General features: G+C 43.3%; 1 protein-coding gene across 1 annotated transcript in view; it reads right to left on the bottom strand.

The window, feature by feature from the left end:
- PEPD (peptidase D) overlaps window positions 1-13,979 on the bottom strand; it is a 141,386-nt gene extending 127,407 nt beyond the window's left edge. The window contains exons 1-3 of the mRNA XM_037408711.1: window positions 13,914-13,979; window positions 8,522-8,705; window positions 7,102-7,229 (exon numbers count right to left, since the gene is read on the bottom strand). Coding sequence (XP_037264608.1) covers window positions 7,102-7,229; window positions 8,522-8,705; window positions 13,914-13,957 — 356 coding nt within the window. The 5' untranslated portion in view covers window positions 13,958-13,979. The remainder of the gene's footprint in view (window positions 1-7,101; window positions 7,230-8,521; window positions 8,706-13,913) is intronic.
- Window positions 13,980-16,801: the final 2,822 nt, after the last annotated feature.

The following is a 16,801-nucleotide window of genomic DNA, read 5'->3' as shown; positions in this document are numbered from 1 at the left end:
TGGGAGCCCGTGGGAGAGCAACAGCCCTGCAGCCCCCCAGGCCAGGGCAGGAGGGGGCCGGGGGGGCTCCAGGCACCGGAGCCCGTGGGGAAGCCCCCGGCGAGGCAGGCTGTGCCCCCAGCCCCGGGGGGTAACGGGGAGCAGACCCCCACCCGCAGCCCCTGGGACCCCAGGCCGGGGATGCCCGGAGGGGGCTGTGACCCGTGGGCAGCCGGGCTGGAGCAGCTCCTGGCAGGACTGTGGCCCCATGGAGGAGCCCAGGCTGGGGCAGGGCTGCGGGCAGTGCTGGGGATCCATGCTGGAGCATTGTGTTCCCAAAGGGACTGCACCCCATAGAAAGGATTCACGCTGGAGAAGTTCATAGAAGACTGTCCCCTGTGGGAAGGATCCCATGCTGGAGCAGGGGAAGACTGTGAGGAGTTCTCCCTCTGAGGAGGACACAGCAGCAGAGACAATGTGCAATGAATTGACCAGAACCCCCATTCCCCTGCACCACTGTGGGGGAGGAGGTAAACTGTTACGCCTGGGAAGAAGAGAGGGGTAGGGGAAGGTGTTTTTAAGATTTGGTTTTATTTCTCATTACCCTAATCCAATTTGATTGGTAATAAATCAAACTAACTTCCCCGAGTCGAGTCTGTTTTGCCCATGACAGTAACTGGTAAATGATCTCCCCCTGTCCTTATCTCAACCATTGAGCCTTTCATTGTATCTTCTCTCCCCTGTCCAGCTGAGAGGGGAGTGATAGAGTGGCTTTGGTGGGCACCTGGTGTCCAACCAGGGCCAACCCACCACAGACACAAAGAAAAGGCAGAACCTACCCATGCAAACAGTGCTTGATCCACTATGCCACATTGCCTGTATAAGACAAAGAAGTATCTGGCATCCCTCAGGACTAGGGTGGAGGCCACATACTCCAACACCCAGAGCTCCACCAAGTATACAGGTAAAGGGGTACACAGCAAGCAAAACACAATCTCCCTGGATTGTGTTTTGTAGCACATGTAGCTTTTAAGAAGCATTAATATTGATTATACTTTCCTTATCCTATTTTAGCAAAACAGTTTGGGTTGTTTTTTTCTTTGTATGTTTCCCAGTGGAGGTAATGCTCTTTCAGAAAGTCCTTCCTGAGCATACAGCACAGGTCCCAGGGAATAGAAAACCTAAAGAAAACAATTAACATCGAGAGCTGGGAACATGGAATTTTAGAAGTGCAAGAATAGAGACATCACCACAGGTATTTCACTTGAGTGAAGTGCCTTCTCAGATCCAAGCTGACAAGAAGCTAAGCTTTACACTCAAACCAGGCAGCTGCACAGCAGAAGGCAACGTGGAGGTGCGGAGCCTTGTCAGAGCCCTGCTGGAAAATCCCCGTGGGCCTTTCTTTTGCTGCAACGTACCTTCCTGTCAGGAGCAGCTGAGTCCTTGGAGCTAAAACCATGGCACGCCTGATCGAAAGAACACTTGGATCCTCTGATATTTCAAGATGTTATCGGGAGTTTGTATCACTGAACTCTATACTCCTGCTAGAACATTAAATAAAGTATAAAATAAGAAATGCTTGGTGGGGGTTATCAACATTCCCTTTCATACCAGAGGAATGAGACATGCATAGGCAAGTCTTAACTTTCTCTGCTGTGGTTTGTAGCCATATCAGGATATTAAAAACACTCTGGTGCAGCACTGTTAGGCAGATTTACTTAGTGCTGGTTCTATTTTTCAGTACACCCAAATCAAAAAGAGGAAAGAAAAAAGAAGCGCTTCAGTACTTACATCCAGTTAAACGTCTACGCTGGCAGAGATTGCAAATCAATGGACTGATACAAATTACCACTACTGTTTAAAACAGTATTAAAACAAATTGTTTCTCCATGGGAAATACAAGGAAACTTAAGCAGCTAGAAAACAAAGATTTATAAAAATAATTACTAAAGTCATAGAAACAACACACATTCATCCTGGACTAGCAAGGCTCGTGGACAATTAGAATACTAGGACATTGACTAAACTGATGACTTGAGAAGCCAGAGCATTCGAGCAGCACTGTTTAAAGAAAAACAATCATCAGCAAAGTGGAAAGAGCAATCCAGACAATAATTATTCTGTAAAAGTAATTTTTATCCGCAAAGAAATAACTTAATAAACGAATGGGAGACAAGAAATGGAAATCACTGTACTATGGAGAGAACTGGAATCATGGAAAATAAGCAGCATGGGGAATTGCACAAGTAGGTCTCTTCAATCAAAAGCAACCAGCTTTACTGCATTGTTTTTAAAGGCTTGGATGAAGGGTAAAGCAACAGATGTACTATCTGAATATTAGTGAAATACTTGGTAAAAGTCTCTCTCAAGACTGTCACTCTCCAAAGTCAACTCAAATTGGCTTGGACAGGACTATGATGTGACCTGAAACCCAATGACTAGTCCCAATAAAAAAGTGAAAATCCTAAAGCAGAAAATAAAAATAAATAGATTAAAAGATGAGATTTTCAAGGGCTGGGAAATCCTCCACCCACACTGAAAAGTGGTGTATCAATTTAGACCTATGTTCCCAGAAGTTAAAGTGATAAACAGCAATGGACTGAAAGTCTTGATTAGCGGGATACTGCAAAGACTGAAATTAGTTCTGATGCTGTTCAGGAACAGAAGCAAAACTGAGTATGTTCATGAGATTTGCAGGTGGTAACAAACTTTGCAGATAAACTGCAATTGCCGGTTGGTACAAAACAGTAATAAGATGACCTAAAGTGATTAAAAGCTGGTTTTATTTTTTAAAAAACAGCAAAATAAAGGTTCAGGGGATAGAGGGAAGGGACAAATGGCAGGAAGAGATCAAATTAACAGACATGGAAAATGAAAACACTAAGCATATTTCATTTTAGAGAAAATACCAAGAGAAAAAATACCAGGGGATGATATCACAGATGAGTTCAGAAGGTAAAACCAAAAACCCTTCTGGAGTATATATACTATACAGATGTACTCAGCGCTCCAGAGCATCCTACAGAGAAGAGGACCTATATGTACCACATCAGGAAAATTCATCTAGAAAATGTCCTTCATTCCTACATAATCTACACCAAGAGCAGCAACTTAGGTGGAGCTCCCTACAGCACCCACATACACTCCAGTACCTTTCCAAAGAGTTGTCTCCAATTCTCAGGTTGCATAGAACGGCCTTACTACAGACCTTGCTTTCTTGTAGCCAAGCCTGGGGCTCATTAATGCAATAGTCTCAGCCACCATCATATAGTCTGGCAAACATCCCATGCCGCACACAGTTTAATATTCAGAATTATTCAAAATACAAATGCCACAAAATATGACCAATCTCCACTAAGAAAAAGAGATCAAGAAAGCAATTTCTTAGCTGCTGAATTCTATGATCACATACAGTCAGGGGGTGGTGGGGTGGTGGTGGTGGTGGTGTGTGTAAAAGCCTAAAGAGCCTGAAAAGCTCTTTTTTCACAAAAGTGTGTGTGGGAAAAAAGTAAACAAAAAAACCCCACCAACCACATACTTCTGCACTTTCTTCCAAAGGCTGTAAAACTCCTCAGTTTTGCTGAAGTCAGCCAAGTTTAATCACCACAACCAAAGGTTGATTTTGGTTGTAGCCTACTTAAATGATCACAATGTCTAAAAAGCTTCCTCATTAGATCACTGAGAAATTATTAACATTCACAAAGTATTACATTGTGCTTTATTACAACTCCAAAGTGCCACACCAAGGTTCAACTTTGCAAATACAGATAGCTTCCAAGCAAATTCATGGAAAATTAGAGTGGATGCAACGCTAGATTAATGGTATTATACTTCCCAATCAGCCAGCAGGATTTCAAAGAAAACACAGGAAATTGCACATAAATATTGCTCTGTCCCATTTAACATGTATTTCCGAAGTTAGAGCATGAAAGCGTTAAATATTTTTGTTTTCTATTAAAAACATTCTTTACATGGCAAGGCAATTCAGTTAGTTTGGCATCCGCTCCACATAAGGCAGCTGCTGTACAGTATGTTTTACGTTATAAAATATCTTTAATCAGCACACTGACTAGTTCTGTCATTTATAATTAAGGAGGTAAATGGCAGGTGCAGCATTAATTAGTGAAATTGAAGTCTCTGTGCAAGACATGCAGTCATATCAACTTAATGCCTCCTAGGAATAGAAATGATTGCTAACAGCTTTGCACCACAAACTTGACTAGGGAAGACCATGCCAAGAAAGCAGGGCATGTACAACACAGCTACACTTCTGAAGCCTTTACAATCTTATATTACCAGATTAATTTATTAAACTCTTCCACCAAAAGTCAGAACAGAAAAATACTTCAGGAGTGCAAAAAGCCTACCCACTAAGCCATCCTGTGAGTCTTTGTTTCTGCCTTACAAACAACAGGAGGGGCAAGGTGCAGAGGTACAGATCAAGACAGGCAAAGTTGTTCTCTTACAGATCAAGACAGGCAAAGTTGTTCTCTTAGTTGAAAAGATTTTCCCAGCCAACAACTAAGAAATGGGCTTGCCCAGCATTTGGAGAAATGCCCACACTCATCATTTACAAACAGAGTGTCTGTTATTGAAATCGCTTACTAACACGAAAGTAGGACCACCAGTCCTACAATTACATTCATAAAAATTCTGCCATTGCCAACTTAAGAGGTTGTGGATTTTTTGGAGGATGACCATAGTCTGTGAGTTAAATTACATCTCTCCTCCCTTTTGAAACTGAAGAGGTTTTATTTTGGCTGGAAGGACTTCTGAAAGTTAGCCTTCCAGCTATTTACAGATCTTAAGAGCGTACACATTCAGCAAGAAGTCCTATAAGATGAGTAACACTTCCAAAGAAGTGGTAGTCACCCTCAACACTGGTACTACACAGTGCTGGGTCCTTGGCAGACTGACAGCCCAGGGTGGTGCACTCATCATCATCTCCATGTTCACATGTTCTGCAGAGTCCCCAGGCACCATCTCACCATGCAAAACTGTTCATAAAAACAAGTGCAACTGGTGAGACTAAAGTATTTACAGTGTTGATGGTCTCATTTGTAAACTAATTGTTCATCTCCAAGCAAATGCTCTCAGACACTTCATTGGCATTGGCCAAATTGACAGCAATTTGAAAGAAGGCAAGAAGCCCCCCTTTTGCACTACTTCAAGGCAAAAAGGTAAACTTTTCTGACTGCCACATTATCTATGTTTCAAAAACAACTCAGAAATGTGTCTTCAGAAGAGACAGCACAACAGTACATCAACGTACAGTAGCAGTAAAGAGCCTTCTTCATTAAGAGAATCTATGCATTTCTGACTAAACTCACAGTTTCCACATCTGTCTTAAATAAAAAATAAAACCACAAACATCAAGCAAAGCAACTGCACCCTATGTGATGAACTAGAAGACCAGCTGTAGACAGTATAAAATAGCAACCTCACAAGTATCATACAAGGCATTGAACTGATGGTTCTTCATTGATGTTAAATTAACGTTTCTTCAGTGGGTAGATAGTGCCTTCCACGTGCACAGAAACAAGCATTTCCAAGGCAAACTATAGTAGATAAACAGCAGCGGATGGAAGGCAAACATTTATGTTTTTCTTTCAGTGCCAATTTTGACTTAAAATTGAGTCTTCTAGGAAGGAACACAATACCTAGTTATGTGCAGCACCCCCTGCCAACCAACTTACGAAGCAGAACTGCTACTGACTCACAAATGAGTTATCCATCCATCGTCCTTCTGACAAGCTGAAAAAGTACATGGCCATGGCTGACAGAACAGAAAACAAAGATTCAAACAGAGGGATTCAGGGAGGGTAAGGAGGACAGTTTAGAAAACAAGGATGCTGTGAAGATGACAATTTGTTATATTCTTGCAAGACGACACAATGACAATAAACCACTTTTAACCAGTCTTGTAGTTCTGTAAATGAACCAGTAACAAGTGCTGCACAGACAATTCAAAAAGGCCACCATTTATAAACACAATATTTTGTTTGAAAATTAAAGATGAGACAGTGGAATTTCCATAATATTTTTACACCTCTTAAGATTAGGCACCATCAGCATGGGTATGAACCAGCTGATCTGAACTAACAGAAGAGAACTTTGGGGGAGGAAAAAGCTTTGTCTATAAATGGGAACAAGCACCACCAGGGAACAACTTTAGAGAGTACACGGGGGGGGGGGGGGGTTTAAACAGAACCTACCCTCCCAGACAGGTGCAGCTCTCAGCTGAAATATTTCAAACAGCAGCATTCATATTTCTATGCCATCAGAAACAATTTCAGTTCCCAGGCAGGTCTAAGACAGTGATATTCATATAAACTCTCTGAGAAGACAGCAGCCATGCCCTACCATATGGTCTGGCACAGTTCAGCATATGGGATTGGTTGCGATTGTTTTCCTTTTCCCAAAATTAGCATTAAAATATAAGTGATAGCTTCAATTAGAAGCGAAGCAACCTGAGCTCAAAATATTAAATTGGAAGTAGTCCAATGTTCTGAGACAATGGAGACAACAAAAAAAATTACAGTTTGTTAGAGAATATAAATAGAATTAAGACTGAGAAAAGAAATGAACGCATAAATAAATCAATTCCTCCACTATGGCACTGAGCAATATTTACTACCAATGTGGATAGAAAGAGAGATGTTTATGGCATACTCACAGAATAGAATTAAAATCACATTCCCCAGTCTGCCAGTTCAAAGAGGCTATACTACCTTCTGCCATTCAAAGAGCTTCATTAGCTAAGGCAGCTGCAAACTGGTAAAGAAACTTAAAAAAACTGCTTTACTATTTAGCTGGTTTGGTCTTAAGACAAGACTTCTACTTTTCCTTATGGTTCAGCTTCCCTTCATGAATACCATGAGATCCATGGGTTCATCTCAATTCTAAAGGTATCCTCTAACAAATGCTGGTGGATCATTTGCTATCATATGATCAATACCAATTGATCACATTTTTGTATCACTGTATGTACATAACACTACAATTCACAACAAATTATTTGGTGGAATCTGATTATAATCAAATAGCATTTCAGCTCTACAGACAGTTACGTTATATGAAGTACTCAGATACATGGGAGCACAGTTAAAAGATAGATCTTACTTTCCCATCCAAACCGCATAGCTTTCAGGGAGTTGTGGAACAAAAAGCATGGATCTTCCAGTATCAACATCTACTGCTCCAAAGCAGCCTGCTTCAGTTACTCCAAAAGTCCAATGAAAGTATGATTCCTAGGTTAAGACAAAATATATTCTTAGAAGAAAACCTTCACTTCTACCAGCTCTAAAAACACTACAGCACATACTAATTCTTACTTCCACATACCTGAAAAAGATCTCTCTTGCTTTTGGAGGGGGGGTGGGGGAGTGGTTTAGGTCTAAAGCTTTTCAGACTTACTAATTTTAGGTTACAATAATACAAATCCTTCTGTTGACAACTGGACAGGATCAGAGATTAATAAACCACCATAAGAAAAAAACAGGTCAACTCAGCAGAACATACACCACACAGTAAAATACATTCCTCCGATCTAGAATTAGGGAATGTAGAATCAGGAAGAAACAATCATGTCACATGAGACAAGGCAACAGCAGAGTGCAGATTCATTGGGTTGTGATGGCAGAGTGCTAAAGATGACCCAACCACCCCCCGAGAAGAGGAAGCTGCACTAGGAACAGCCTTTAGCCAAGATTTATTTTAAGAACAAGCAAGCAAAGAACAAAACGGCTAACAATACAGAGATGAATTTTGGTAAGGACAGACATATGTACTGATACCCTGAAAGGTGCATCTCCTCTAAAAACAGACCAATAACTGTATTAAGATATGCACTATCTAGATTAGAATTTTTTGGTTTTGTTTCTTTGTAACATACAACAGCTCAATTAAATTCAGAAAACAAAGTACTGCAGCAGCCATGCAAAGTATGGGGTATGCATAATTAGATTTCTGTTATGCCAACTTCCCCAAAGACTGAGAATGCATTTGGCATGACATTAACAAGTTGTTAAGTCCTATTTGTGGCAGAAGAACACATGGGTACTTAAGGAATAATCTAATTTGAGAAGACACATGTTATAAATTCTAAGATACATCCTGCTTTGTAGAATATACTATTTCTGAAAGCTTGAAATATGCTTTTCTATGAATTAATTCAGTTTAGGTCCACCATTATATGTTTCCCTACAGAGAGAAGGTTATTTTTTGGGTCACAGACAAGACTGAAAAAACTAAGAAACATTCCATTGCTGTCTTTTTAATATTACATTAAACACCAACAGGCAGTAGGGGCTTGCACAGGTTTAGGCCCTTTAAACCAGATAATGAGTCTGTACACTAAAACACTGAAAGAGAGAGTAACTTGGAGCTGAAGAGGCAATATTATAAAGAAGCCAATTTATTTCGGTGAAACAAGGCAAGGCACACATGAGAAATAAAGGGAAAATAATAAAAAATTGTTTAAAAATTCATGCAATTGAAAAGAGTTTCTTAATTTGATCTGAGGTTTTGATTCAGCTCTTACCTGGCGAAACACAATACCAGTATCAGTACAGTATCTCTGGGTTTCTTCTCCACCTTGCAGCAGAACAACCGAATTCTTCTGGACATCCTTATTCTGTCTCAGGCGATCACACAGTCGTCTTCTATTCAAGGCAAAGAGCGCTACAGGCACTTTCAATGTCTCATTCCCCAGCCAAAAGGAGGATCTAGGAAAGATTTTTTTAATTGACAATTAATTGAAGACAAAGACAATGGTTAGCACAATTCAGATGCACAGTGTCTGTTATGTTAGTGTAGAACAGAAAAGGAAGTTTAGTTCAACTCTACAAACAAAATGCTAATCACTCAAGGGGAAGAGATGCTGTATGCAAGCATCGCTCTCCAAACATAGCTCATATGAGTGCCAATGGAAAAAATGGCAAAGGAGACAGGGCTGCCTGCAGCTATGGCCCACAGCATGTCACTTGTCGCTTTCTGCATCTACTTTTTGTGTTGCTTTACCTGAAGGAATGTAACAACAGCCTAGGCCTGCTGAGTAAAGGCAAAACAGGAGAAAATAAAATGAGTTTGAGTTATGGAAAACAGAAGTGGAAGGTTACATGAAGTCTGGCAGACTTCAGCAAGTCCTTCTGGGAAACATTCATTATCTGAAACAGGGACTAGAGAGAGACGATGATGAATAGCAGACACAGGACAACAGCATTTCCCATACTCGCATAGGACCTGCAAATTTCTTTTCTATGTATGTATGTTTATTCTTGCATTCATACAAGCAGCTTCAGCAAGTGACTGAACTCAACACATGCGGCCACAAGAGCATGTCCTCAGTACCAGTGACCTCCTGCTATACATTACCACCTGTCCCTGGGGCAGCACAAACACGCTGAGACAGCCCAGAAAGTTTCTGCAAGATTGTACTCAACAGAAATGCAATTGGAAGAATACAGTTTAAAAGTAGGGAGTACTTGCTTGAAATAAACTGGTTACTAAATAATTTAAGATGTTCTACAAGAACATATTGCTGATTCATTCACATTTGTTATAAGTCCATACCTGTGCTTTTTGGAGCTTTACCAGTAAAAGCACAGTAGCTTGTTGTAGGATTTTTTTTTTTTAATCAGATGAGACGAATCTAAGAGCTTTCTTCTTTAAAAAGTGTTTAATATAGCAGCTTCAGTATTACAGATGAATACTGTCTTGTCAATAAAATTCTACGATTTAAGTCCAGTTTGTCCCTCCACCTCAGCTTACTGAAGACTGGCTGTTTAGATGGTCATTTTCTACTAGATACACTTCTAGAAGAGATGACAGAAAGATAAATTGTTACAGTGTTAAGATGACAAGAAATGAACCACCAAGAGACTTAACCTTAGAGAAAGAGAGCTCCACATCTTAATTATTATATAGTTTTCACAGGCAACCTGAAAGGTAACCTTTGATTTACAGCTGCATAAAATAACCTCCTGGAAGACTTTATCAGCATCAGAAATGTAAACCCTGTAATTTCTTAGTGCAGACACAGCATAAAAGAGCTAATAAAATATTTTATTTTACTTGTTTATAACTACTTGATGTAACAGTGTAAGTAATTTTAGAAGGTGAAAGACTGCTCTTGGTAATCCAATTTTCAAACTATCTGCCTAGCAGTTGAGCTGACAGTGCGCAAAACCCAAATGTGTTTATTTTTATTACCTCCCATGCACACCTGATAACCCAGCACCATGGCAGGTGATCATTACAGGGACTGCAGATTACCTAGGGCAGCACATCAGCATAGCCTGGAAGCACAGCTTAAGCTTTCATTTTGGGGTACCCATGTCTGCAGGAAGAATGAAGCAAGTTCATACAATCCTAGCAAAAGCTACTGGAAGTTTTAAATCAGATAGCGAACCTTACACTAAATAGCGGCAAGACTTTTTGGGTGCAAAGATGTGGCTCAGCCACTCAGCAATGCACAAGAGGTTGGAAACGCTGTCATCCAAGCAAGATCACCCCGTGGAGTAACTCCATGGAGGGGCCTGGAAATCATACACTCACCTTATTGCAAGTATAAAAGGGAAGAGAGAACATCATCAGACACATCTGAGAGCAACCTATGGCATAAGGGTATCTGCTGATAAAAAAAACACCAAAACCAAAAAAAGGCAGAGCTTGTAGCACAACCCGTCTTATGTTTTGCTTCAAAGGAAGGAGGGAAAAAAAAAAAAAAAAAAGAGTCACCTTCATTGTAATTTTATCCTCTTCAAAAGTTTGGGGATTTTTTTACTGCCATTAAAAATTAAAAAAAAAAAAAAAAGGGTGGGGACTGACCTCCCTCCTTCTCCAGGCCTATCCCTACTATTCCTATACCCTGAAGTGCATATGAAGCTCCTACAAAGGCACATTTTCACCTCCATTATGTTTACTATTAATGCTTTTATTGTACTTAAAACCTTTGACAATCAAAATGAGACTCAAGGAGAAATAATGAAGTCAGGCAGCAATTCCTGCTGGTAGTCTCACTACGCCGCTTTAAGAGTATCTTACTGGAACCTTAACACTCAAGTTGAAATGCATTCTGGTGCAAAATGACAGTTCTGCACATTTTATCTAAGCCCATGGCAAAACTGTGTTCTTCCTGATATATAACAGATCCCACTTTCCCTGCTTGAATTTGATGCCACAATATTAATCAAAAGAAGAATATGGCCCTGTACAGTTGTTTTCAAGTTACATGGTTTTCTCATAGGCAAGGCTCTAGTCTCTATTTTAAGGCTGCTTTAACAGTCACAGCAGCTGAGCATGCTGGACCCCAGAGCAAGAGCTGCAGAACACAAGAGGGCTGGGCTGAGTGTTGTTGCAAATATTGCTCTGCTCCTCAGGTTCTCTGCTGAGCGCTCATGTTAATGCATGCCTTGGACAGTACCAGCTTGCCAGGCAACAGACATACTTTCACAACTGAAATTCTGCAGAGAAAATCAGCCAGGTTTCAGAGAGGATGCAACTTTAAAAAGTTTGCTTCCTCCACAGACTTTGTTCTCCCTTTCCTCCCAAGCACTCAGACACCAAACTGACAGCAGCTGCACAGATGAACTAGCAACACAGCAAGACACCCACAGACAGTGCCTTGCCTGCAGGGATTGGGTCACTCTGCACACACGATCCCAGCGCCCACTTTCCACAACTTACACAGAATGCTCTTTTCAGAGACTGGCAGTGACAGAGGGATTTAAGTCTTACAAAAAGGAGTATGGCTGTATACCTGGCTTTCTATTGCAAATAATGACTCAGGAAGAGAGCTCTCACAGTACTCAAGACCCCAAGAAGTCTTCACGCAGAGGGCTGGCTGTGTAACCATCACTCTGTTACTAACGAATACGTGGCAGGTAAGGGGGCTGTGACTGGCCTGGTCTTTCTTCCATACTCTCTTCAGCCCAGCTGTTACACACCCCTGTGATTACAAAGTACTGTCTACGCCATGACTATTATGTAGCACTTTTCCAGTTTCAAATATAAGAAGTCATCACTACACCACTTGTAGTAAGTTGAGTGGGTACATGTATATAACTGCCTCACACGTGTATCAACCCTGCAAATACACATGCAATTGCAGTGTAATCAGTGTAAAACTCTTATTTGTCACCTAATACTAATACCACAAACTTCTTTCTACAGAGGGAATTACAAGCTTTCAATTTTGATCCATGATCTCCAATTGCTCAGTTTATGCCACATAAGAAACACAAATATCAGAATGTAATTAATACAATACATTGGCTGGTCCTTCAAGGTCTGTTTCTTCTGTTAGTACAAGGACTCTGGCATCTCCAGCCACAAACTCAACTCAAAACTCTTACATCTGATAGTAAAACAAATTTGATTCAAGCACTGCTTTGTGGTGCATGCCTCTTTGAAGCTTCTGCAGATAAGCATCAGTGTCAGAAATGGCTACTTGCAAGACCAGGACAGGACAAGTGATGCAGCTACCCACATTTTGTCTAGCCTGGTACCAGAACTCAGCCGCTGCTCTGCCTGGTAAAGGCCTACCACAGCAACTGACAGTTTCCCTGCTGGCTGTCACCCACAATTTTTATGATCAATTAGGCCCAAGCCCACACAAGAGCTCTTTTATTATACTGGAAGTGACATGTAGCTAAGAACATTAAACTACGTTTGTTTCTTTAAAGTTTATTTCTCTTTTGCCTAGAACTGCTGATTTTCAGTGCTTATTTCAGAAGTTTTATCTTTTCAGAAAGCTTACGTTTTGTTAGTGTATGATCCACCTAACATTTTGGATTTGTTTTGATGCAACCACTGGTAACCAAAATCCTATTTTATTTTTGGTTTTCCCACAATTTTTTAATTAACCTTTCGTACTTCTGTTTTTTTTCAGAAGAAAATTAATGGACTGCCGTTTCTGTTCTACTTAGGTCATGCAGACAGGATCCAGTTTTCAACGAAGATGAGAAACCACTGAAACTACTTTTCAAGAAGTTATCGTTTGTTTGTTTTGAGCAAGAGTCATCAGCATCAGCCTGAAGGCTAGCCAATTTTTAATGCTGTTTCCACATCAAATATATGAAGTACAAGAGGCCTACACAAACCACGGCACAAACAAGCCCGCAATACAAGCGAAAGAGCAAAAGCAGCCAGCACTGTTTAAGGTGTAAACTGGATGTTTTCTTCACAGTGAACTCAGTGCTCCTTGTAAATAAGCCAACAGCCTGCAGTCCCGGCCCCATGCGACACCCCAGCTACCCACCCCAGCCCAGCGTGGCCCTTGGGGGCCGGCTCCTGGCTAGCAGCAGCACCTCTGCACAGGGAGCACCCAGCGCTGGGGGGGGGCAGGGGCCGGGCAGGGCCTCACAGGGCCCAACCACCACCCAAAGGTGAAACCATCACAGCCAAGCCCCAGCGTCACCCGATTCTGGCATCTATGAAAAGTTCCTAGGGCACCTATGAAAACTTTTGATGCATTTTAATGGAGCCTTCTTAAAACACTTGAAGAAACGGCTGAACTTAGCTATTCAATGTGTCGGGGGCTTTGCGCCAAGTAACCCACATCCACCTTCAAGCACGACTTCACACACGTAACGCGATCTGAAGGATAACGCAGGGCTCGGGGAGGCACTGCCGAGCCCACCTGGCGGGCAGGGCGCCCGCGGGACCCTCCACAGCTCCCTCGCCGCCCCCCAGACCTGCTCTCACTTCAGGGCGCTCCGGCGCGGGCAGCCCGGCCCTGCGCAGCCGGCTCGGGGCGACCGCCGCCCTCCGGCACCCGCGACCGAAACCCCGCCGGGCCGCCGCCTAGCGCCTCGCGGGGGGAGCGGGGAGGAGCCGGGGGGACACGCAGCCCCGGGCCGGAGCGCAGGGCCCGGCGAGCCTGTGAGGAGTGGGAGGCGCCGGCGGCACCGCGGCCGAGCAGCGATGCTTACCCCGCCGCCGCGGCCATGTTGCCTCCTCGGACTTCGCCTGTCATGTGACAACGGGACCGCGGCAGGGGGCGGTGGCGGCGCCTTATCGCGGGCGCCGGGGGGGGGCGGGGCCAAGGGAAGGCGCGCCCGGCTGCCCCTCGGAGGGACGGGCCGTTGGCGGGCTCTGAGGGGACGGGACGGCGGCGGGGGCTCCGCTCGGGGCTGGCGGGCACCGGCGAGGCGCCGCGGGCCCTGCTCAGGCTCAGCCCTACCGCTGGCCGGGGAGAGGCGCCGGTGGGGCCGGGACTTGGCCCCTTGTCACCTGAGGGGTGGCGCTGGCTGGGGGCGCTCTGCGGCTGCCCCCGCCGCGGGGAAGGTGCCTTTGTGACCCTCGCCTCACGCGTGGGCTTCCTGCACAGTCCTAGAGGCCTCGAAGCTAAAAGTTGTATAATGGAAATAAACCTTTTATAGCGATCGCTGCCTTTTACAACACAGCTCTGCTGTATAGTTCCTCAAAAAATCCGTTTAACATGCTGTGCTGCTGCGATCCCTGTGAGAGACGCCTTCCACTTGCACGTTGAAATGGAGGTGTCCCCCCACAGCCTTCAGGCATGGGGTGCAGCAGCCAGCGCCAGTTCTTGGACTCACCCTACCCTGCCATATTTTGCTCCTATTTGCACAGTTTTCTTCAGAACCTGACTTGGCTCGTTCTTGCCCTGAAGTTACAAGCTACCTGAAGAAACCAATTCACAGGCCAGGGTTCACGTGGCCAGTAACTGCCATACAGCAGCAAAAGGAAATACCCAGAAGCATGACATACTGGGCAAAGAACGAGAGGAGCTCTGCTCTGTGACCTGAGTAACATTGTTTTGCTGCTCTGTGCCTCAAAAAAGCAGTGATAAATACTGCTGTGAGCTGGCAGCTCGGTGCATGTACCACTGTCCTCCCTTGCAGGAAGGAAAGCGCAAGTGGGTGCTCTGCTGCTGCTGAGCAATGCCACTTCTCTGCTGTTCTGGCACTGATCTCAAAAATGCCGTGCTACCACACAATATCTGGCTAATGCACCTGGAGGGTCTGCTTCCACCACAAGCGCTTGGGAAAGGGACGGATGCAGGGCAGTGAGAAGAGCGAGCAGGAGGAGAGTCATAAAATACATGGAGCTTCAAGTTCATGTTTGTTAGAGCAAACCAGCGCCCTGTTATTAAGAAACGTGTGTGATTAAACCCCTTTTTTGGTTGGCCAAATTGTCCACTAGAAGTTGGAAGAAAACTGCGGCTACTTATGCATAGCTGGCTCCGAAGTGGTGGTGTGAAAGCTGCAGGGCAATCACAGAGGAAGACTGATTTCACAAAGTCTGGAAAGGAATGTGTAAATTGAGAAAACTAGAAAAGTCAAGTAGTCATCCTCTCATTTTTTATGTTTTTATGCACAAGGGTCACAGTCCTTTACTACAAAATACATAAAGAATCAGAAGCTTCTTTTACAAACTACCCATTTGACAAGGAACCATACTTATTTTGGGCTCCAGATTAATGGATAAAATCCCATTTTTAGACATTATCATTGGTAAGCTGTTGAATTGCAAGGAACTTTCTTCAGTTTATGCAGCCTGAAAAAGTTTTTTCTTGTAAACTGGAGCAAGATATTTTACCATGTTCAGTCCCCTAGTGGTGCTCCTTTTGCTTAGATTCCAGCAAAAATTAGGAAGCGGCAGGGAAGCTCACTTTGCCTTTCCTTCTCCTTTCAGGAGTAGAGAGAAAAGAACAAAACCTTCAAGGCACTCTCCCAAATACTGTCATTAGTGGCTTCAGGCATTAATCTTTCCCAGCTCCTCTCTGCCAACCCATATACTTGCCCTCCTTAGAGAAAAGGTCTCCTGCATTGTAGTATTTACCTGCCTTACAAAAACAGTCACTGAGATTTAGAAGAGTTACCTGCATTGTATGAAATCTCAGGAGAAAATAAGATGCTGTTCCTTAGGGAAAAAAAAACACCAAACCAAACAATTTTTATGTTTTATTACCTAAAATATCCTGTTCCACTGCCTCAGGATTTGAAAGAATGAAACTTCTGCAAGATGCACAAATTAAACTGATTTGCAAGGTGGCTGTGCTGGTAGCCAGTTGAAATGCCAGCCACAGGAATGATACTGGCAGCCAGACTGGGAGCAAGACCAGCTTTATTGCACACATAGATAATTCTGATTCTCTCTGCACTGCATTTTATTCTGCAACCGAGACAATGCAGGGGCAGACCTTAATATCTGAGAGACTAGGTTACAGCATTTCCCTCTAAACCAACGTTCGACTGACTGTTACTGTCACTTACTTATCTCTCAGCAGGACTTCTTCTCTCTGCGGTCAAGAACATTCACTGTCACGTTGAAGGCCTGATTTTGCAATGTTGGCAACTTCAAAATCCTCACTGTAGCAGTCTGGGTGCACAAGAGATACAACACTGCAACATGTGATGGGATTCTGGACCGGCCAGATTCTTGGTCAAAAATCTGGTTTGAATCTGCTGTGTGAGCACACCAGAAGCATGGTAAGGGCTCTCAATCTGTGACCGTTATTCAAACACCAAGTAGAAGAACATGCTGCTTAAACAGGGAAAAATCAAATCTGCAGAATGAGCCAAAGCAAAACAAAAAAGCACTTGAACACAAGAATCCCCTGGCCTGTTGTGTCCTTGCATTGGAGAGGAAGGAGAAACTGCAGTCCTGCAGTTGTTCTGAATCCAGCCAGTGTCTTTCTGAATTACATCCAGCTGTAGACAGTCCCTGAGGGTCCCTAGGAAAATTTCCTTTCCTTCACCTGTGAGATTCAGCTGTGCATCTCTGCCTAGCTCCTACACAGTTTGTACTCCTGCTCCTTGTAGGACCTTCTGTCTCTCCTCAGACTGTACTAGTT

Source organism: Falco rusticolus, chromosome 15, assembly GCF_015220075.1.
Source record: "Falco rusticolus isolate bFalRus1 chromosome 15, bFalRus1.pri, whole genome shotgun sequence".
NCBI classification, from domain to species: domain Eukaryota; kingdom Metazoa; phylum Chordata; class Aves; order Falconiformes; family Falconidae; genus Falco; species Falco rusticolus.
The sequence above is the reverse complement of the archived record's forward strand: the minus strand, read 5'-3'. Positions and strand labels throughout refer to the sequence as shown.